The sequence below is a fragment of the Python bivittatus genome, unplaced genomic scaffold (genome assembly GCF_059951505.1).
Source record: "Python bivittatus isolate LINGU-HERP-01145 unplaced genomic scaffold, Pbiv_v1 ctg000040_np1212, whole genome shotgun sequence".
Taxonomy (NCBI): Eukaryota; Metazoa; Chordata; class Lepidosauria; order Squamata; family Pythonidae; genus Python; species Python bivittatus.
The window spans coordinates 1494600-1517266 of NW_028277032.1; the positions used below are offsets into that span (position 1 = coordinate 1494600).

Sequence of the window (22667 nt, forward strand, 5' to 3'; positions counted from 1 at the left end):
CTTCCAAGGTGTAAAGTGAAACCCAGGCAACTTAGCCTGGTACTAAGTTCTTGAATTCCTCTGGCATGTTATGCAGCAGGCCTGGGATAGGATGGCTCTGCGAGAGATGTCGTGGAAGCACTCGGTTGTCTGTAGGGCAACAGTTCTGGTCCCTGCCCAGATTCTGGCAGCAGCCAAAGGCAGACATGAAAAGCGAGGCTTTGTGGCTTAACCACAGCTTCCTCCCACCAAACCAGCTAAGTGGAAGATGTTCCCCAAGGGAGGGGCAGCTCTCTAGGAGCCAAAACCAGACTTCAGATGGAAAGTTTCACTGCACTAAGAAGAATGGCTTAGGGTGCCAATTGGCACACCTGCTGCTAGAAAGCTAGTGTGGCAGACACTGGAGAAGCACCTCTCTACCATGTTCCTATCCAAAGACACGACCAGGAAACCCGTTTCTGTATTTCTGCTCTCTTTTTTTCTGCCCTGTGGCAGAAAGGCCACAGAATGCCTTCACTTTTAGGCATAAATCAGATGCAAATTTCGATATAGATTTAAATATTCTGGATTGTGCATTCAGATGTACCTCAATGGGAGGCATATCCAAACTCAAGTTCTAATCTGTACAGGTAGTCCTTGTTTAGCAACCATAATTGGGACCAGCAACTTGGTTGTTAAGCTAAGTGGCTGCTAAGTGAACTGGGCATATGATCTTACTTCAGCTTTCCTTTGCTTTACAGACCTGTGAAGGTCATAAATGTGGGGATTGGTTGCAAAGTTACTTTTTCATCTCCGTCATAACTGTGAATGGTTGCTAAACAAGGATTACTTGTATTTTCAATAGGATCTGCTTCCAGATGCATTTTCCATTTGTAATTTCCACCAGCCCTGGCAAGGATGCATAAGACTTAAGGCATCCAGGATCAAGGATGTTATTTTCCTAATAGAAAGTAAATCTAGTAGGGGTGAATTTTCCAAAATTTTACTTGGGTTAACTTGAAACCACCATTTCTAGTAACTGTCATAATGCAGGAGAGCCGGACTAGTCTATGGTAGCAAAAAATCAGGAGTCTGGTAGCATTTACATGCCCATTGTCATGGTCTCCCCAAATAATCCCTTAATTTAAACTCAAAATGTAGAGGTTTTCCCCTCCTTTGGGGAAATTTGGTTCTTCAGAGAATCTGGAGTACTTTTGGTTTTGTTTTTTTTTTTTTTTTGTCTGCGCTCAGTCATGGCTGACCCTGCAGTGACTGCTTTTTGGACAAGTCCTTTGCAGTTTTCAAGGCAACTGTTTTCGGAAGTGGTTTGCCAGATCCTCCTTCCTAGGGCAGAGCCCAGCTGGCGAGCGCAGGAGGCGGGGTTTCCGTTGCTTAGCGCCCTTGAGCAAAACCCTTGGTTTTGCCACCTTATTCACAGTTTGCAAAGCCAAAGGGTGGATGGGTGGGTAGGAGGGAATAATCAGATTATTTTGTGGATGACCTGAGTTATAGTGGCAATTCAATTAACTGGTGCAACTGGGAACAATTTTTGTTTGCTTTTTTACTCACACTTCAAACATTGCCATAGACTTATTTCAATTGGATTTCAAGCTGGGGCATCGTATGGAGATAACACTGAATGCTTCAAAGGATATGTGGCTGCAACTAACGAGAATACTGTAGAAGCATGCTAAAATCTCTCTACTAATTTCCTTACATTTTCTTCCCATATGAAGGAGGCTCCTGGGTTTATCTTGTATTCTTCCTGTGCTTTGAAATATTCTTTCCATCCCTCTGCATCTTCCCTGGCTGTCCACCCTTGAAAAAGCCTCATGGGTTTGAACCTCTCTGGGTTGAAATGGATATGGGGGATGTCAGAGAGGCTGCACACCGCTACTGGGTCATACACTAAAAGACAGGATCTTCACACAATCCCCACAACTACCTCATCAACATCTGATGACCTTATGTCATCAGGCCTGGGGTCTTTGGGAACTGGAGGCATTCTGAGATGGCTCCACTAGGACTAATATTCTTGATCTCTCTGTGAGGTTGTATATTATAATTTTTTTTTATATTCTTCTTCTTTGAATAATTACTTTTTATCCTTTTATAATGATTGCTTTTTTTTAACCTATTTGCTGTTTTATTCAATTGTTGTACGCCACCCTGAGATCTGAGATCATTTTATAAAGCCAGGAGAAGAGTTCTTGTTGTAATCTGGGCCCTGGAAAAGTCACCCCATGTTAGAATCTCATTTGGCCCACTCCCATGTAAATGAGAATTCATTTTGTAGGACAGCCAAGTAGTAAAAGAAAATGGCCAGAGATTTTCATGGGAACAGAACTCACAATCTACCAAAATAGACTCCATTGTAGCACGGGTAGGTAGCCATGACTGATGTCTTCTGATATCTCTTGCTTTCTACTAAAAAGGCATGCAAAGGAAAGAATCTAATATTGCCGTACTGAGCATTACAGAACCATATGAGTTTATTACAATTAACAGAGCTGGAAATTCTTCTTGCCATCCTATTTTAGTGTGAGCAGGAGAAGATTTCTCCCTGTAAAGCTCCCTTCTCCTTTGAGATGAACTGTGATGAACTTAACAGAATGTGGCTTCAGAGAATTGTATGGGTATCTCCAGGCAGGACCTAGAGCCGTGGATTCAGCAGAAAAGTTGAGTTCAAACAAATGACAATATCCACGTTGGCAGCTGCTGCAGCCCCCATAATGTTCAGAATAGGCAGTTGCACATGAATAGTGCATTAACACTTATGAGGTTGATCATTCTGAACTGCGCATAAGAGCCCCAGCAGGGCAGGGGAGGTGCTGCTTGCTTCCTTTCAGGCAATGGGGAGCACTGGTGCATGGAAGATAGAAAAAAGCCTACAAAGAAATGGCATGCTGGGAGCTCGCCAGGAAAGGATTAGCGTCTGCAAAGTTTTCAAAGAAAGCTGCCATTATGGACAAGGAGCTTTTTGATTCCAGGCCCCTGCAGGGCTGGTGCAGGGTTGAAACCAGCCGGAGATGGGGAAAAGGACATTTTATTTTATTTTTTTCAATTTCACAATATTTATAGCCCTCCACCAATCCATACAGATTTTCCTCAAGAAACTGAACTGCTTTCCAAAGTGGGACGGTTTTACACGTTCAGGCCTCCTTTTATTTATTCATTCATTCATTCATTCATTCATTCATTCATTCATTCATTCATTCATTCATTCATTCATTCGTTAAATTTATATGGCCGCCCGTCTCACAGACAAGTGACTCTGGGCGCCGGACAACCCAGCTAAAAAACAATAAATGTATATAAAACAAAGGAAGATGAACTAAAATCTCAGTCTGCTTGGTACAAAGGGGCTTTCTCAATCTTAGTGTCAGGGCATAGGAAGGATTGGGATTCAGAAATAAGGTGTATTTTTTTAAATTATTATTATTATTGGTCTGGGACCATAAATAAATAATGCCAAGTGTAATTTGGAAGTCATGTTATTAAGCTATGGTTCAGTGTCCCTGATTTAACTATAATCCCCTTGGTCTCCTAGTAATAGGAAAAAGTCTTAGTAATCATATCAGTAGCACCCCCCCCCCCCCCCCCCGGTGCCATCTGCAGTTAGATAAGGTTAGGTTGGGGTGGAGGCATCTCTACTGATAGTCATTCCTATAGGAAAGCCGTGTGGGTGACTTTCTCTCCCCAGCAGGATTTTCACAGCTGGAAGGGTTGAGACATGGCTTAGAGCGGGTGGAGAGAGCCTGGAAATGATTCGTTCTGCTGAATCTACACTCCCTCCATTCCCACGACTGGGACCCTAATGAGAGGGATATGTACAATATTTATTATCCGCCTAAGAGAAGACTAGAACCTCGGTCTCCCCATTTGTAGTCCAGCATCTTCAACACTGGACTGCCCTGGCACCTGGACTGGAAGTGGCCAACCACCCCCTCCCCAGGAGCTTCTGTGATTGAACAGGGATTAGAACTTGGGTCTCCTCACCTTCAGCACTACACCACACTGGTGCTCTCTGTTTCTCTCTTTACACAAGAGAAAGACGCGGAGAAAATAACTTGGGAGCCATGGGGAGGAAACAGAAAGAATGTAGAAATGTTGTATGAGAGCCACCTCCTTCTTCCAGAGCCATTCAAGGATTTTGTCTCTATTTCAGGAGCCAGGGTGGACTTGGAAGGGTTAACACCCTCTGTCAACCTTCATGTGCCCAGTTGACCAGAGAGAATTAGAACCCTGTCTTCCTCCCAACTGTGTTTAGTGTTCACAAAACACGCTGCCCAGTTCATCATGCCATACGGATAGTACCAGAAAGTCAGGTACATACGAGATGCGACAATCCTCTGAGACAGGGCAGTGTTGCTATTGCCAAATGGCCAAGAGAGAACAGCTGGACTGAGACCACCAGGAGGGTTCAATGAGTAGGACATCTCCTTGCTTGGAGATCTGTTTTTAAGCTACCAGAAGATACCAACTCTCTTTCCAAAGTCATGGCTTGGGACCTGGATATCTAGGGAACCACTTTCTGCCAGTGGCTTCTGCCCACCCAGTAAGATTGGGAAAGGTGATCTCTCTCCATCCTCTTAAGGAATGTCATCTTCAGGGACCATGGGGACAAGCCTTCTCAGTCATGAAGCCCCTTCTCTGGAGCAGCATCCCCCCCAAAAAAATTAGACTGACTCCCACCCTATTGATTGTTCAGCAAGTCATTTAAACCTGGCTATTCCAGAAAACCTTGGAAGCAGAACTGTTACGAGGGGAAACTCTCCTGATACTGTATTGATTTGTGTACGCTGATGGTTGCTCCCCGGGCATTGGGGCTCTTGTTTCTTTTTGCTGTATTGATTATTATTTTAATTTTCTTGTACTGAAGAATGTAAGCTGCTCAGAGTCCTGTTTGAATGGAATAGCATAGAAACTGCAATAAATGAATAAATAAAATTCATATGACTATCTGAGGGTCCGTTAAATCTTTCCTCACGCCACTCACCTTCTCTCCTTGATCTCCTTTCACAGCAACCTTCCCAGAGGCTCTCACCTCCTAGGAAAAGAGGAGAAATAACAATATTACAGGCTAAAAGTCATAAAACCCTTCTTTGCAATAGCTTCCGGCAGTTTCTGTCCCAGAGAAAATAACTAGCTTTCAGAGAAATTAGTTTAGCCTAATGAGTTTAACCATTTCAGCCCAACAAGGAGGAAAGGAGAAATTGGTAGCTTTTTTTGAAGAAGAATTTGAGCCTCATGTATCCAGGCTAAGAGACAGTCCAGCAGAACATCAACTAAACCAGCAAATAAACAGGCTGAATAATGTAGTTTGGCCAATATATATATATATATATATATATATATATATATATACACACATGGATGGACGGATATATGGATCATATTTGGATAATAGATTAGCACAATATGAGACCAGAGTTCCTCTGAATTTAGTAGTTGGAAACCTTTTCCCCCTAGGGTGCCCGTCAGCAGCGTCCACAAAAGTGGGTCAAAACATCAAGATGGCAGCTGGAGCCACATATTGAAGCTCCGCCTACAATTAGCATAAAAAGGGGGTGGAGCTTACATTAGACAGCTGTGGCTGCCATCTTGATTTTTTTTTTTTTTTTTACCCCCGTGGATTCCCAGGGGAATAGCACAAGTCACAGCAGATGGCAGGTTGTTTGCTGGCTGATCTTGGCTGATCCTGAAACAATAAACACTTCCTTCAGTTTTGCAGAACATTAGGTAAAATAACCTCCTGACTTATTTCGTCTTTGCGGGAGTCTTTCTTCTTCTTCTTCTTCTTCTTCATTTCTGTTTTCCTTCACATTAGAAGCCAACTTAGGCAAGATGGTTTAAGAATGTTAATGCCCCGTGCTGATAATTATTCTTGTGTTCATTATAGCAACAATCTTGTTTTTGTCAGTTCAGTAGACAAATATAAGGATGTTTATCTCTCTATTACTCTCTCTCTCTATTTGTTTGCTTATATTTAAAACTTGAGCTTTTTCCTGAAATATTTTCAATATACAAGACTGCCCATATTTAGAACTTTTGAGATGCGTAGGTTGCAAATTATGTTTGTCTCTGGTTTTGTACTGCTTCTGTGGTCACAGCACCCTTGAAAAAGGAACGCATTTGATGAAATGCATCGGACCTAAATAAAAACTCTTTTAGTGACACTTGGGATTCCTCACAGTCTCTTTTGTTGATCTTGAGAAAGCTAAACAAATCAGATCAGGTTAGTGCTTGGATGGGAGACCACTAGGAAATCTCAGGGCTGTAGGGTAGACCGGGAAGTCTAGCCTACAGAAAGGGTCAACACTTTCCTAATCTTGCCAAAAAACTCCTGCATGAATGTGTCCAGGAGATCACCAGGAGTCAAGCTTGATTCGAGGGAGATTTTACCTTTTCCTTAATATAATTGGTCATACTTCTTCGACATCATTTTGTATTGATCCCAGCCCATATAAGCCAAAAAAGGAAAAAAATCTGAGCTGGAACCATCAATTTCTGACCCCCACGGAGGACAAATATAGCACAACTTTGCTATCAAAGAACATCTGGTGGCCTATAGTTTGCAAAACGTGCTTCCGATGGAGGGGGATTTATGTAGCTGGCCCTTCAAAATGCCACGTATCTCCAAAGCATCTTAGCCTCCTGATAAAAGCTGCGTGCACACAGCAGTACTTACGGTTAAAAAAGAACTTGGAAGGAGAAAGTTTGTGCTAAAGAAGCTTACATCAGGGAAATTTACCAGTCCGGAAATGGAACAGAAGCAGGATAATTTGCATTAAAAAACTCTTCTTCAGTGATTTATGTTCACAATTACATAAAACAGGGAAAGATGCGTACAAGTCTCCATATGTTTGAAGATACTACACTTATGAATATTTGTAACCTTTTTTCCCTGATTTTTTTTTTTAAACTGTTTAAAACACACGCCAAGAGACGGAGCTGCACTCCTAATGCTGAGCTTAATGGGATTACCGTGGAGTCAACGTAGGAAGTGGCAGCTGCATTTTCACAAGGGTGTAAAAAAAAGGCCAACAGGATGGGAATTACCTGGCAGGTGCAGAAGAGATTAATTGGAATTACCTGCTTGAACACCTCAAGGATAACGTCTTTTAGGAGACAACAACCTCAACTGAGAAGCCCCCCCTGGACTTTCACAGCCTTCCAAGTTCACTACTGATCTGCAGATGAACCCCAGAACCCTACCTGCGATGTCCCACTTGCAGGTAGATCCAAGGCATTTTGCCTTCAACTGCTAAATTGGATGCTTGTCATGAGCAAGTGCTGCAGATCACACCCAAGCCAGCCCAGTGTGTATTGCAAGAGCCTTCTGAAGCTTTGGTGCCCCCGATGACTGGTGGCCACAGCTCCTTGAATTTCCACTGGCCCAGCCTTTGGGGAAAGGCTGTGGGCCAGATATAAGGGTGCCGATGGCAGAATTCCGTGTAGGTATTTCATGATTACATTTTTATCTTACTTTTCTTCCAGGGTTCAAGGGGGTCTACCTAGCACTCCATCTCTTTTTTCCACTAAACAAGCACACCGTGAGCTAAGCTGGACTCAGCAGAGAGAGAATGAGCAGCTGAAAACCACCCAGGCAGCTTCCACGGCTGAGGATCTTCCAGGACCTGTCCAAAACCTTAGTCACTGTCCAAAACCATGGCTGTATGGGAGAGAATGTTACTTTTCCCTAACTCAATTGCTTGCTCATCCTTGCTTCTAGCAAAGTAACCTGTCCCCCCCCCCCCCACACACACACGCATATTTCCTTGTTCCACCAAATGACCCTGTCCTGCCATCCCTGGGATGTGCTCGTTAGCAGACTTGACTTATGTTTAGACAGCAGGCAGTCCACCTGTGCTCCGTCCATCCAGGCCACACTTTGATGATCTTGCTACTCAAGGTCCTCCCCACACCACATCCATCACATGCATTTCTTTCTTCTGCTTGCCTCCTGTTCCTTCCTAACAAATGGGTTTTCTCTCCTTTAGCTCTTCAGCTTCTCTTCTTAAGTTTGTGGACTTGTGGAAAAAATGAGGCAGATTTGATCCTGGCCCCAGAAAGCAAATGAATGAAGCTATTGTTCTCCTTGGTGAGAGCATCTAAGAAGAGGGAGAGCAAGGGCTAACCTTAGCAGAAAGCAGAGTCACTTAAGTAGTTTAATAGTTCTGCCTTTGCCAGATCAAAGTCTGTTTTATTTAGGGATGGACAAATCACCTCCCAATTGGACTACTGTATCACACTGTACATGGGGCTGCCCTCGAAGAGCATTCAGAAGCTGTAACTGGTCAAGAATACAATGACACATGCAGTTTTGGATGCACACAGTACACCATTGTAACACCACTGCTTTGCAAGCTGCAGTGGCTTCCAGTAGGCAATTCAAGGTGTTGGTCATCACTTAGAAAGCCCTACATGGCTCAAGGCCAGGTTACTTGCAGGGCCACCTGTCTCTGCCTCTGCCCATCCCACCAGTTCTGGCACAGTAGATATGCTCCAGGTCCCTTCTATTAAACAGTGTCACCTGGTTGGATCCAGGAAGAGTGCCTTCTCTGTGACAGTAACTGCCTTATGGAGCAGCATCCATCCGATGTTTGGATGGCCCTGACCCTGTTAGTTTTATGGAAGACCTTGAAGACCTTCCAAAAGGTCTTTAAGGCCTTTCCCCTAAGACATTAGTGCCAGGATGATAATTGGGTCTTGCATACACGTTTTAGGACATATTATGGGAGAATTTTACTTGTAGGCTTGGTTGCACTGTAGTATACTGTTTTTATTCTGTTTTATTTTATGTTTACTGTATTGTTAGCCATCCAGAGTCATTAGGGTGAGACAGGTAGCCTTATAAATTCTATAATTCTATAAATTAATCAATCAGATAAAGAAATACAGAAATCACCCTGTAACTCTAGCATATTTCTTCTCTTAATCCCACCCCATTTCTCAATTAATCTATACTTTTAATAATCCATCAATATATGAGTGATATCCAGGAACCTCCATTGGGGGTTCAAGAAAGTCAAAATGGCAGTCACAACCATATGGCCATGGCTACCATCTTGATATCTTCATACCCCCCTTCCCCACTTCCCATGGATGCCCCTGATAAGGTCAACTGTTTTACATTCAATTTTTGAAAAAGAATCTGCTTTCAAAATTCTTTCAAAGGAAAAGAGAATTCTGGAGATCTTTTAATGGGTGGAATGGGGTGAGTTTGCCCTGATGTAATTACCAGTCAACCAGACTTTCTTTGTATCATCCTTTCTCCAACAAGCTACAGACCATCTGGCTTCCCTGATTTCAAACACATTCCAAGGAAAAACATCCAAAATGATATCTTTCCTTGTGGCTTTTCAATTCTGATATTCCTGTCCCCATTAGGTATGTGTGTGGGGGGTTTCCAGCCAAGGGAATCTTCCCCGACTGTGATGGATGGAACTGTTCTCTTTTTCTTAGAGAAATTCAGAAGTCCGCCTGATTTCTCTGCCCCCAAATTTGGTGGAGAATTTTAAAAGGCCATTTGTGCCAAGCTGCAGACTCGGTATGTTTTCGTAGCAGCTCTAATGCAGGAGTGATGAGAACCTTGCAAAAAACGGTCCTGCTTTTTTGGCCAGAGAAGAGCAAATGAATCTTGAACAAGTTTTCAAGGCCACATCCAGCATTACAAGGTGACATATGGACCATTAAAGAAGAACCATCTCAAGCAGGCTACAAAATCTTGAGTTTCGTTTTCAGAATGAAATCATTCGGGTTTTAATGGCATTGAATTGTGCATGTTTATAATAAGCAGCACTGCATTTTTTACCTCTTAATCATTAATAAAAGTCTCGAACAAGGGGCAGCAGTTGTAAACATGAAGGACAACATTTGGGTAGAAGACAGCAGTTCATTCACTTTGCCATTTTTTTAGGAAGTTGCTTCAGCTGCACTTCTAAAACACTTAAAAGATCAACATCATTCCCCCCCTAATTTTGTAATGCGTTTTCTTGAACCACCACAAAGTTATTCAATGATGCATAATATTAGAAAAAGAACATTTAAAACTATGAGCACCAGGATTGTGGAATCCACAAAACATGTACAGATTTTTGAAGGGGCTCCTATAAAACATTTCAAAAACGGATGGAGAAACAGGAAAAACACACAGTCAGGATGAAAAAGAAAAGTGAAATGGAGGCCAAGACTAACTCCCATCCTCCCTGCTAGCCGGAAAGTCCTATCATTGAGAAACGGTTGCAGGGCTTTTTCCCCCTCTGGAGAAATTTGGAGAGTTCTCCCCTCACTTCCCCTGCCCACTAATCAAAAGGGCATTTGAGCTCAGTTTTTTTGGCTCAGCCCTCAAAGCAAGCCAACATGGGACAGGGTGAAATAATTCAGTGTGCAATGGCTTCATCTTGCCTCCCTGCAGCTGGAGACGGACAGGAGTTTCATTGCTAGCCCGTTATCAAACAGGTTCCTAGCCTCCTTTCTAGAACGATGATTCCAGTTGCACGCCCGCCCCCTAAAGCAAGGGCGAGCAACACATAAGCCATCTCCTGGCCCCAGCCAGACATCCACAGGGCCCAGTGTGTTTCTGAACATTCTGAAAGCAGTGTGACACCAGCCTGATGCAAGCTCTGCCCTTTTGTATACCCGTGCAATGCCACAACTCACACTCAAAGGGCAGAACTTGCACTGCTTTGTCATCAGGCTATTTTGGTCATCTGCTTCCCCCTGGATCCTCCCCACAGACATCTCTGCCCCTGGAAGCAAAATGGAAGATTTTTGCTAATGGAATTCTTTGCTTGGAAGTGGGGCCAAATTACAAGTCTAAGTGTTCTCTACCAGGCCAAAATACTCAACATAAAAGAATACGACTCGCAAGTTGAAAACGGTTGCATGCTGGTTTCCTGAAGGCACTCTTCGAAAGGCACTCAGCAGCATATGCAGAAGCGGGCACAGCATCGCCACAGGCTCTTTTCCAGTTTGGAGACCTGGAGGCAGAATATCCCACTCAGCTCCCTTCTTTCTGCCTCCCCAGTCAATCTGCATTTTTCCTCCTCCATTGTTTCTGGCCCATTGCCGTCAACGGGCTAGTCAATGGAAGCGGGTGGCAAGCCCAACTTTCTGAAACAAATCTTGGGATTCTAGTTCAACAGCTCAGCCTTGAACGGAAAGCATGGATTGCCCATGTCATTTCAAAGGGTGAAACATTCCTTCGCACGGGCTCCGCATGTAGTGCAGAATCTAAGATGGCAACCTCCATTGCTCCTCCCCAAGCCCCCCCCCCCCAAATGGCCTTGCCTAGGACTTAATCTCATTCATGGGAGGTGGACTTTCCGAAAGGTCTGGACAGAAAGTGAAGTTGCCACCAAATGACCCGACAGCCTCCAGCCTGCATGACAGGCTGAGATTTTAAATGTTGTGAATGCAATAGATTAATATATTATGTTGCTGTTTATAATGTGTTCTTCCAAGTTTGTAGTTTTCCTTCCTTGATCATATTAGCGTAATTAGGTTCTCAGACTGCTGGGTTTGGACTGACATGACTTGCTCTGCCCTGATTCCACTCCACTCCACTCCATTCCATCCATTCCTTTTTTTTTAAAAAACAAAATGTACATTTCTTCTCAGTAGGATTTGACAGCAAAATATGAAATAAAATCTCTAAATTGGTCGCAAATGTGTTCCCCACAAAACCAAACAGCTGGGTGCGATTTAATTCCATCCGTGCTCTTTCTCCCTATTAGCCTATTTACCAAACTGTTGTGGGAGCTGAAAATGTGATTTCTATCAAAAGAGCCATTAAGTCAAAATGTACCGGCAGTGGATTAAGCCAATGCCAAATATCTACCAGTTTCAGATTTTTGGATCAAAACGAGCTATTTTCATGAAGCAACAGCTTCCCACTGCAAATGTTTATTGTTTCCCCATTAGGGTTTGTGCCATGACGCCTCCTGGGTACAGCTTCTCTTGTTCTCTTAGGAGGTGACCTTGGGAGTTTCTTGATGCAAAACCAACCAAGACTAACCATGTTTACTGTCGTATGAGCTTTTGTGGATCCTCTTCACCTGAGAGGTGTCAGCTAGACAAGTTGATGCGACAATAAATAGTTTTGTGATTAAGGTGCCATAAGATTCCTTGAATCTTCGGGGACAGAAGACTTTTCTTCTGGGGACAGAAGACTTTTCTTCTGTCCCCAGAGTGATATGAATTAGTGATATGGGTGATCCTGTCCAATTAGGGATGATAAAGCGACGCTGTCCAAGTATTTTATTTGATGCAAAGTTAACTCCAGGCTTGAGTAACTGGGCACAGGCTATCTGATTTGGATAAATTCCTTAGCTCTTGAATTCTTTTCAGCTGAAGCCCAAGTTTCACCTCTCTGAAAAATCATATTAACCTGAAATTCATACTGAACCTTTTAATTCACACTGGCTGCAACTGAGATAGTGGCTGAGATAGAACACGAGAATGAATTAATTCAGAATTAAACCCAATTCTTTACCTAGCTTTGGAAGCTACCACTATAGGCAAAAAGTGGTGGAATGGTGTCCTGCCATTTTGGAGTAGGAAACAGGCTAAAGATGGTTGATAAAACAAGGAAAAAGCCAACACATTCCCTTGGAAAAGTCAAGGAAGAACCTAGGCAGGGATGTCTACAGGATGTGGCCAAAAAAGTGAAGATGGTGACGACAAGAATACAGTCAAAGCTCTGCCTGGTTTTTATTTGCAATGCCTTCCCAGCCAGCATCTTGACTTTTTTGAAATCCTGACTCTGTTTATCTCACATCAGCACTTCACCTGCCGTGGCCCTCTACCAGCCACCACATTGGCCTGCCTCCCTTCCCTTTTTAACTAGTGAAACTGTTACGATGCCCCCAGATTAAAAAAAATAAAATGAATGCAATGCGTAAATGGAAAGCAATTTTAAAGGGAAACGGAACATTTTCATGTTTAATTTTAAAAATCACAGAGAAGGTGAGGCTGAGAAAAACAGGGGGTGTTTTGGATCTACAGAGGGGTGTCAGTCCTGCTTCCAACATGGAACAGAAACAGAGTATTTGGGGAATGGAAAAGCAGGGCCAAAATAACCGAATGTTTCCCATACAACATAATTTGGTCTGATTTAACCTCATGACTGTCAAAATAAATCAAAGCGACATATTTTGGCTCTCTGCGCACACACATCAAAACACCCTCCTGCCATGTACATTACTCTCTGTTTCAGAGCAAAGGCCCTAGGATTCCAGTGAATGAAATGCTCACAAGAAGAAGTGCGGTTTTATTTGTTTGTTTGTTTATTTATTTATATTTCAAATTTAGACACCGCCCATCTCACGAGGAAGTGGTTGTCATCATAGTCTTTAGGTAGCAGCCCTTAGGGAGCTGTCAGCCCTGCGAGGTAGTCCAGACAAGAAGCACACCTCTATCTTTATTGTAAGGTTACCTTAACAGAATCTTGCAAGTCTGAAAGTATTTTTCCCCTCCCTCCTTTCCTTTTCCTCTCCAGAAAAATAGGGAGGGTCCCTTCTGAAATGTTTCCTGTGCCCTCCCTCCTTCTGTGGGCTGAGCTATCTTCTACGCACCATTGTCCAGTCTGTGGCTCTCCCTCCTGTCTCCCAAGGTCATTCCCAGGTACTGTTACAGGAGCCCACTTTGTGTTCTCTGTGCCAGGCTCAGAACCTTTCTGAGTAGGGAGCACCATTTCTGCAACTTCACGCACGTGGTGGGAACCTACCTCTCTACCTCTCGGCCTACTTCAGAAATGGCCAACATCTCATGAAAACTGAGAGCACTTTCACAATTTATCTCTTGTGAGCTTTTGGCAAGTTTCATTTAAAAGAAAATCAGAGGCCCTTAGACACACGCGGAAGCGGCCTTGCGGGAGCTCTGAGCGCGACTTTGCTCACTCCCATTTGATGTTGTAGCCTCCAACATAAAGGAGGTCTGTTTATATGATCACCTCTCTTGGTTTCATGGCAGAGGTGAGATTCGACGGGAGGCTCCCACAGTTCTTTGCTTTTTGCTGCACACCCTCTCATGCTGATTTTCTTTTAATTCATAATATTCATAAGTACAACCTTGGGGCGCAGTACGTAAGGATCCATAAAAGCCTAAAACCCAAGAATATAAGTACGCTCACCCGTGCAAAGGACCCTGAGACAAAAATCAAAACATGTAGAGGGGGAATACCCTGAAAAGACAAACCTGCTTGCTCTGAGGTTCTTCTAGGCAGAAACAGCGCGTATAAACCTTGCCTTCCGTCTGGGGGTTGATCTCAATCAAGTCATTGTTCTCCATGACTTCCACGTCCCGACGGGTTTTAGAGGCTTCCGGAAAACACTGTTGAAATGGAATCAAGAATCAAAATAATATGGAGAAGGAAAGCTGCTACGTTCTTAGTGGGTTTGGAAATGAGAGGCTACATTTTGGGGATCCGGGATTTTTTAAAATCACAGTGCTTTTAAGAAGCCAGGGTGGCCTGGTTCATTAATCACTCTCAGCCACCAAAAAGCAAACCAACTCTATTAAGGTGTAGCCATATGATATACAGTATGAACCCAGCCATTGTAACAGGTTAGAACCTGATGACAACATGTGTGGACGGAGAAAGATGGGTAGAACGGCCATGAATATCCTGATTTCCTGCTCGTAGACAAAACTCACTAGCACTTGCTTCTGATTCGTCTCCAAGACCAATAGCAGGTTGGCAAATACAGTAGAGTCTCACTTATCTGACATAAACGGGCCGGCAGAACGTCAGATAAGCGAAAATGTCGAATAACACACAGTAAGGATTGAGTGCAGTAAAAAAAAAAAAAAACCCGATCCGCTGCGCCTGTTGCAATCGATTTTTGCGTTGTGGCGCCGCACCGTCAGGAGCAACAAGAAAGAGTACACTCACGCTCGCAAACAAGCGGCACGCTTTTCTCGTCGCCGACTGATGCGTGTTGTGTTTTTTTTAGGGGCGTCGGATAAGAAGGAATGTCGGATAAGCGAAGGTCGGTTAAACGAGACTCTACTGTATCCTCAGATCCACACTGAACTTTGCAATGGTTCAAAATACAAATTGGTCCACAGTAAGGTCCACAGTGAATGCAACGGTGTGCCCAAGAATTCAGATCTCCATTTAATTGAAACACTGGGTTGTATACTAAATTGAGAGCATGAAAGCATGAGAACAGCCTTGCTGGAGGAGGTTGAGGTCCATCTAATTAGTATTCCATCTCCCATATTAGTCTACCAGAAGCATCTAGGAAGCCCACAAGTAGAGATCAAGGCTGATCTCCTCTCCCACTGTTGTTCTCATGCACCTGGTAGGTACAGGAGGACTAACCCCATGCCTTGAAGTTGAATGAAAGCATGCTATTAAGCTGCAAATTATAGATGTGTAACCCAAACAAATCCTGCATACATTTGTGGGTGTGGGTATGGATATGTTTGCACATCCAGGCATAATACTCTAGGAAGATTGTCCATTTATATCTGTAGATAAGCATCTCATGATTGTAGGGTAACATGGGAATAGGCAGGAACATTCCACAACCCGCCTCCCCCTCCCCACACACCCACTCATCCATAATTAAAAGGGTCATTTTTCGCAAGCCTTAACAATTACTCACCCCATTGTCAGAGATCTCGCAACATCCCTCGTGCATTGCCATGGCTGGGTCGCAATAAATGTGCAGCTGTTGAATGTCAAACTAGGAAAAATAAACAAGCATGCTTTTAGGTCAGAAATCAAGAATCTTGGGGAAAAAGCTTGCCTGGAGAAGAATCCCAAGCCACCATTCACTACCAAGCAGGGCTTCTCAAGTGGCTCCTTCATCACGGGTTTCTCAGCACCTCACACGGTCCCTGGATAGAATTGCTGAGGGCAAAGTTTTGACCCTGAATCCTAGGTTTTGTGGGCTGCAGACATGGCATTAGGCCAGTGGCTTAAATCTCAGACTAGCAGCTAATCTCAGGTCCCTCTTGAAATACTGACTGTGGGAGACTTGCGGGGCAACCACAGATCTGGCTTGAAGCAGAGAAGGAGCCCAGATCATGATAAAAAATGTTGCATGACTAGTTTCCCCCTAGTTTCCTCAGATTTCGAAATCCCTTCCTCCTAAATCTCTGGGGTGGCCCTGATCCAAAGCAAAAGGACAAAACAGGCCAATTTCTCCAGGTTGTTCTTATCTCTACTTCCATCCTTTCAGCGATGAGCCACATCTCTTTGGAGGCTGCCTAGATATCAGACGTTGTCTCATAAGGATCAGCAGCCATGAGTCACGAGCCCCCCCTCCCACTCCATGACTTCACTCGTATTAAAAGCTGCACAAGTTCTGGCAAGTTGATCTCTGGGTCCAGCCTGCCAAATGACAGGGTCATACGGGCCATCGCTTTCTCCTCTTCCATCCATGACAGCAAGCCAGGGCTACATGCCACTTTCAGACAGGCTGCCGGGCTCTTCAGCATCTGCCTAAAATCGAAAGTAACCCTTTTTCTAGCATGATTCTCACGGAATCTCTTTAGCAAGATGTATTGAGAAGAAAAGGAGGGGGCTGAAGGAATTCCAGCGACTGAACTATCTGAGCTATTTCCCATCTACACCTATATCCCCAAAGTCCTTGAGGGCAAGGACTTCTTCATTTTCTTTCTGTTTTTCTGTGAACCGGGGAGGTGGTGGATCTTTTCACTGTTAACATGGGAGCGTGCATCTGGTTGTTTACACCACCGTGGTTCTAGGTCTGAGAACTAACCATTACGTTGACTCTCTTATCTCCCTCATCTCTGACCCTCGGCTTTCCACATGACTGCATTTCTACTGCTTCCCCATCAGAGCTGTTGCACTACAGTTCTTCAGGCACCTACTTCAACAGGATGCCTCGTGAATTCTGCTGCACTTGTACCCTCAACAGGCAGCAAAGACTTCAGGTTGGGGAAGACTACCATATAATTGTCCATCATACATAACAGCTCACTCACTAGCCCGGATTTGTGACTTCCTGCCAAGTTGAACACCATAAAAATTCATTGTAGAGCTTAGGTCAACGGGTGAGATTTTGATCGGCTCTCCTAACAGAAGCCACAGGATGGAAAAAACAGGTTGTATATGTTCTCCTTGGCTATATACCAATATTTGGAATCTATCAAGTCATCAAGAATTGTAGGGTTTGGGGGCATGATTGAAGGTATGGATCATACAACACTGGAAGGAGAAATCTTCTTTGCAAGAGTCGATTGTTGAAATGTATTGTTTGCCAAGATTTAAATGAGGGTTAGGGTTTTTTTGGATAAAGGGACAATGAAGAGCACTATCCTCAAATGTTCTGGAGTTGCCTATTTATAACATAATTACCCAGATCTTGTGTTTTCTTTTTTTTCCCTTTTGCTTTTTAAAATTATGTAATTATCATGATTATTAATTTTGAGGTTGTGCTGTTAATACTGTTGTAAATATACTTTTATCTTCTGCTGATTAGTCTGATATAATAATTTTTGAAAAGTGGAAGTTGCTGAGATACTTGAAGCCCCATCTACACTCACAAAGAATTCCTGGGTCCTTCAGCTTCCTCCATTGATGCCTCCTGATGGCTGGGTTCCCTTCTACACACTTACAAGTCTTGTTTCAACTCTCATGGGGAAATAAAGCAGTGGGGAAAAAGAATTCTGGACTTCAGATCAATCAAGATGGGACAGGTTTATGCCTTTTAACGGACTGATGGGAATATATATCCTTGTTACCATGACAGTCATGCCAATTTGGGAAGATCTGCGGGAAACATCCATCTAGAAATTGATCAGAATTATATCTTTTTAGTTTCAGCAAGTTGGGCCCATCTTTGGGAACTTCCACCAACACTTTGACTGTATTCGCACAACACCCTTGCCCAGGCCCAAAGAAGTCTGTGACTCTGGATCTGCACAACATTTTGCTGAGGTGAGTTAGTTCTGAGCTTGTTCGATTTGGTTTGCTTGTGTGTGTGGTTTTGTGTATTGTGTGAACTCAAGCCATTCAGCTATTTTATGGTCCAAAGCGTCGTACACAAATCTCAAAATGAACTGATTCAATAACCAGATTAAACATGTTTTGTGCATAAGCATCTGAGTTTGAGTGATTCTCAGACTGCAGGTCAGGACTCCAAGGAGCAAATCTGAGTGGGATTGCAAATGTATGAATGGCCAGAAAATATGAACAGCTCCTAGTTTTGTAACTCCCTGGTTGTATGAATAGGACAAAAGATATACAAAAAAATGCATGCAGTTTTGTAAATGTCCACCCACAAGTAGGCCCACGTGTGCCTAAGTGCAGGTGGAAGCAAAGGGGACCTCAGGGCCTCATTTAGTGCATTGCGCAAATCCGGACCAACTGTGTTTTGTTAACTTGGGTTGGGTTTAGCATGCTGCATTAATCCAGGGCTGGAAAGGTCTTACAGAAAGAGAACATGGTACATTAGTGCCAAGCCAGAGGCCTGGCCTAGAACAAGATTTTTGAAAGCTACTTGATTTATCTCCGAATGCACTCACACCAAAATAGCTTAGTTTCTCGTTAATTATACATTGGCTGATCAGCTCAAATGCTTTCACAATTGCTTTCTGGAACCACACAGTTGGTGCTATTGGGTTTTTTTTCTTTATAATTATGCAGATTCCCTTGCCTTACTCTCTCAATCCTTCTGCAGCTTTGGACAAACCCCCTGCAATTCTTTTATCCCTTTTTACAGTCTTGTGCATTTTAGTAATGCTTGAATTCCCTTAGAAGGAATTTCATCAGTATTGTTTAAGCAGTTTTAGTTTTTCTTGAAATTCCTCTGCTGTTTTGCTTGCCTTCAGGAATACTTCTAGATTCACCTAAACTTCTGCTTAAGCAGGATTCTCTGACAGCTTCCAAAGTTTTACAGGCTTAGAGGAACATTGCTAGTTTGAACTTTGGGAAGGAACCTCCAAATTTCTCTCAAATGTTCAGCAAAATTTGGTGGCAATTCCTGATGAAACTTAGCTCTGAGAGATGTAGAACTACTACCACTGAAAGCATTTCAGATCCTGCCTCCGCTCAGCTGTGTCTTGGACTTGTCCAAAGTTTCTGCTATACTACGAGATTAGTAAAAATAACTGCACCACATGGACATTGAGGAAAAGTGAGAAAAAGAAGATAAATATCATCAAATTATGAATTTGGAAATCAAAACCAATCAATCAGTTCTGGACTAAATAAAGGCTGATGGTGCCTGTGAAGTGATGATCAACAAGCAGAGACTCATATACTTTGCGCATGTGGTGCAAGAAGATGATCAACCAGGGGAAAAAAACCCTATTTTGACAAGGATGGAGGAAATAATGAAGACATGGGATTAGCTGGATGGAGAGAATCAAGAAGTTTACAGGAATGTCCTTGAAAAACTTCCTGGTTGTCACTGGAGACATCAGGTTGAGATGATGGGCATTCACAATACAATTGCCAGCTCAATGACACATAGCTAACATGTTAGTAAAGTAAAAAAAAAGTTACTTATGGCAGAGGGAGACCTACTTAGTTGTTAGAAGTCTGGCCAGTTGCTAGACTAGATGGATTAATATTCCAGATAAAATACTTGTCATACTTCTTGAAATGCTGGGCAGCCTCATTCAACGGGCCAACTTCCACAATACACAACTTCTGGGACTACCAATCCCCAGTATTCCCAGCCGGGATGGCCATTGTCCATCCCGGCTGGGAATTCTGGAAGTTGCAGCCTTAACCCATCTAGAGAAATGTGAGATTCAGAACACGCGCAGAGGTATTATGGGGGAGACTATCATAAGCATGCCTTATTCATCTCAAATGGTGGGTCTCAAGGTGTGGTTGATATTTAAGAACATTTTAAAAATCCATCTTCTTTCCATGGGTTATTCTTTCTTCATTGGGCTATTCCTGCTGTACGGTCTGTTTAAGAGCAAGGCTGACTCCTTCCCACTCAATACATCATGCTCAAATTCTTTCCAGAAAAGAAACATTGGAACTGGGAGGGGAAAAAAAAATATCTCATTTCAGTTTTGGCTTCCATTATGATATTCTTGCATTCTCTTTGTAGATGGGGACAAAGTCCAAAACTCAGACGTTATGGTAGGAACCCACTTCCTTAACAGTTAAGAGCTCCTGATTGTGCACGTTTGTGCTTTGCATCACTTGCCCAGCGCATCGAGTTTCTGAGGAAGAATGACAGCAACAAGAAGCTAAAGCGTGTTAGCGTATCACAACGCACAAAAACAGGAGACCGAAATCAGCAGGACGGCAGAGAGCTGGCTCACTTACTGCTATGGTAGCCGAGGACTTCACACGGACTCACATTCTCTAGAGCTACATTCCTTTTGAGATGGAACTTGCACCAAGGAAAGTTGCCACCGCATTTCATGTATCATAAAAAACTACTGGAGCAAATCTGGAGCTTCCTTTTCAGGCCTGAGAAATGTCAAGAGAAGTCCAGAGCTTAAAGAGGTGCAGACACTTTTCAGTGGCCAGCAGACGCTACCTCTCCTGAAACTTTCTAAGCACATTTGGCAAGATCCAAAAGCTTCCTGAAGCTTTTTCCTCTCTTCTAAACGAGGAGGACCATTCAAGGAAGCAGAAGTATTTTGCAAATCTGTGGGTATCCAGGCATTCTTGATGACTGCTTCAGAGGAGATAGGGTCCTCCTAAAACAAGGATAGCTGGCTTTCTGGTGAGCAGAGGCTCCATTTATCTTTTTTGGGGGAATGAAGGTCACAACAGCAAGCCAAAACCTGGGGGCAGAATCGTTCATGAGGATGGGACTGGGACATTTTCTGTAGGCTGAGGAGGGGAAGAGCTGGTCCTTTATTCTCTTGGTAACTATTTTAAGCCCACACTAAAGTCTTGTATACTTTTGACTATGCTCACTCTTTACGCTTAATCAAGTAGAACAAATTGGCTGCTTCAGTTTAAATAGCATTACAAGTGGTTAGGCTTAAAATGCATCACACTTGGTTAGGATTTTTGTTGCTGAATATTTTGTGCAAATCCTAAAATAGAGTTAACTTGGTAACCAGATATCATCATCATCATCCATTAGTTCCCACCATGGTGCTGATTTTTGGAAATTAGATGGAAAGATATCCAGGGACCCAGAACTCAAAGGATTTGGAGGTGTGGGAGCAAATATAAAAATGGCTAAACATGGCCAGGCCTGAAAATTCTAAGAAATAAGAAAGGTGTTGTTTTTTTTAAACCAAAACCAAAACAAAACAAAACCAGATCTCTATCACATCAATATTCTTATGCATATATTAAGGTCAGCCAGAAAGATAGACAATACATCTTCCCCAGTATATACACTTCCCGTGGCTTAACAATCTTCCTAACTCTGTAGACACTTTGATTTGTAGCAAATTGCCCCATTATTGGTGATTCTTTCAAGAAAACAAATAATAACATCTGAAACTTGTCACTTCCGTACTTGGGGTATGAAGAGGGATATACTATTATCATAGCCAAGTAGAAGAGCTGTATCAACAACTGTAGTGTTTACTAGGCAACCCGTGACCTACTGAGTCATCGTTTCCTTACCTAAACAGACAAACAGAATGACCAAGGGCAAAAAAGCAGGGGGAGTGTGAGCAACGTACGCCTTGGTGCTGGCTTCCCCGTTGACTTTGCTTGTGGGAAGCTGGCAGGGAGTGTCAGAAATCTCCCTCCTTCCCTTCCCACATATAATATAGGCTTGCTGTGTTTGCTGTCCCCTCATGACCCTCAGGAGAGCCCCAGTGAAGCTGCCTCCTTCTCGGCTGACCCGCAGAACTGCCTGCCACTTTGCTGGAGGGAGGTGGAACAAAGGGAGCCATTGACCATGAGGAAAACTGCACCCCCACTCCCCATTCCGGGGTGTCCCCAAGGGCCCCCTCCCTTGAGGGAGGAAGAGGCCCCACCTGTTGGCGCCCCCCAGCCAGCCCTACCTCACCAGCAGGGATCCAAGTCGCTCCCTCAACGCCCACCGCCATTAAGAGGTTTCAAATTTCTGCCTCGGTTCCAAAGCAGCCAATCGCTGCTCGCTCGTCAGGCCTTGCCACCAAATGATTGGGCACGGGAGGACAGAGGGAGGCAGGAAAGAGGTCACGGGTATGCCCATGATGGCCATGTGACCTGGGCTGACTGGTGGCGTGGCAGCACAGCAGTGTTGAAAAGGCCATAAATTTCCTGAATTTCAATCCCGTGGGAGCAATGGGTCCCAGATTTTGGATGCATTCCATAAGTTAGTCCATTTGAGTTACCTTGGTTCAAAGATTTTTGCCCTGTGATGCACTGTTTCACCCAGTTGAAAGTTACAGACACAAGAGTTTTAGTAGTACATAGATGCCTTTGAGAAGCTTATACTGCTCTGCCAAGAAGTAAGACAAGAAAACTCCCCCAGCTTCCTTTTAATGCATCTGTGTCTTTTATCTGTAGTTATAAACTAATTATTCAATTACGCTGTCACCTTTATAAGACCTTTATAAAGCTCTTGCTGGCTGGGAGCCTAGTGATCACTGTATTTCAGTTAGCAAATAAAGAAAACCAGTTTGAACCTCATTGAACGTTTTGGCTCAATTTCTTTAAGGTGAGCGTTAAGGCTGCAAGTTGTCCTGCCTCTTGGAGGGGAAGCAAAATAGCCTGCCTGGTTTGGAGAAAGCTGTGGTCAGCTCAACGTGGAGACATATCTCCCAGCCACTACTTGTTCACAACGCTCCCATGACCACCA

General features: G+C 43.5%; 1 protein-coding gene and 1 long non-coding RNA gene across 7 annotated transcripts in view; one reads left to right on the top strand and one right to left on the bottom strand.

Moving 5' to 3' along the window:
• Positions 1–22667, bottom strand: part of COL16A1 (collagen type XVI alpha 1 chain) — a 168723-nt gene that overhangs the window by 96791 nt on the left and 49265 nt on the right. For all 6 annotated transcript variants that reach the window (XM_088153479.1, XM_088153471.1, XM_088153467.1 and 3 more), the window contains exons 7-9: positions 15576–15656; positions 14161–14295; positions 4958–5008 (exon numbers count right to left, since the gene is read on the bottom strand). In XM_088153479.1, coding sequence (XP_088009605.1) covers positions 4958–5008; positions 14161–14295; positions 15576–15656 — 267 coding nt within the window. The remainder of the gene's footprint in view (positions 1–4957; positions 5009–14160; positions 14296–15575; positions 15657–22667) is intronic.
• LOC148216930 (uncharacterized) lies at positions 17514–22659 on the top strand. Its single transcript, XR_015798370.1, has 3 exons — positions 17514–17878; positions 20010–20636; positions 22527–22659. It is a non-coding gene; the product is annotated as an uncharacterized LOC148216930 (long non-coding RNA).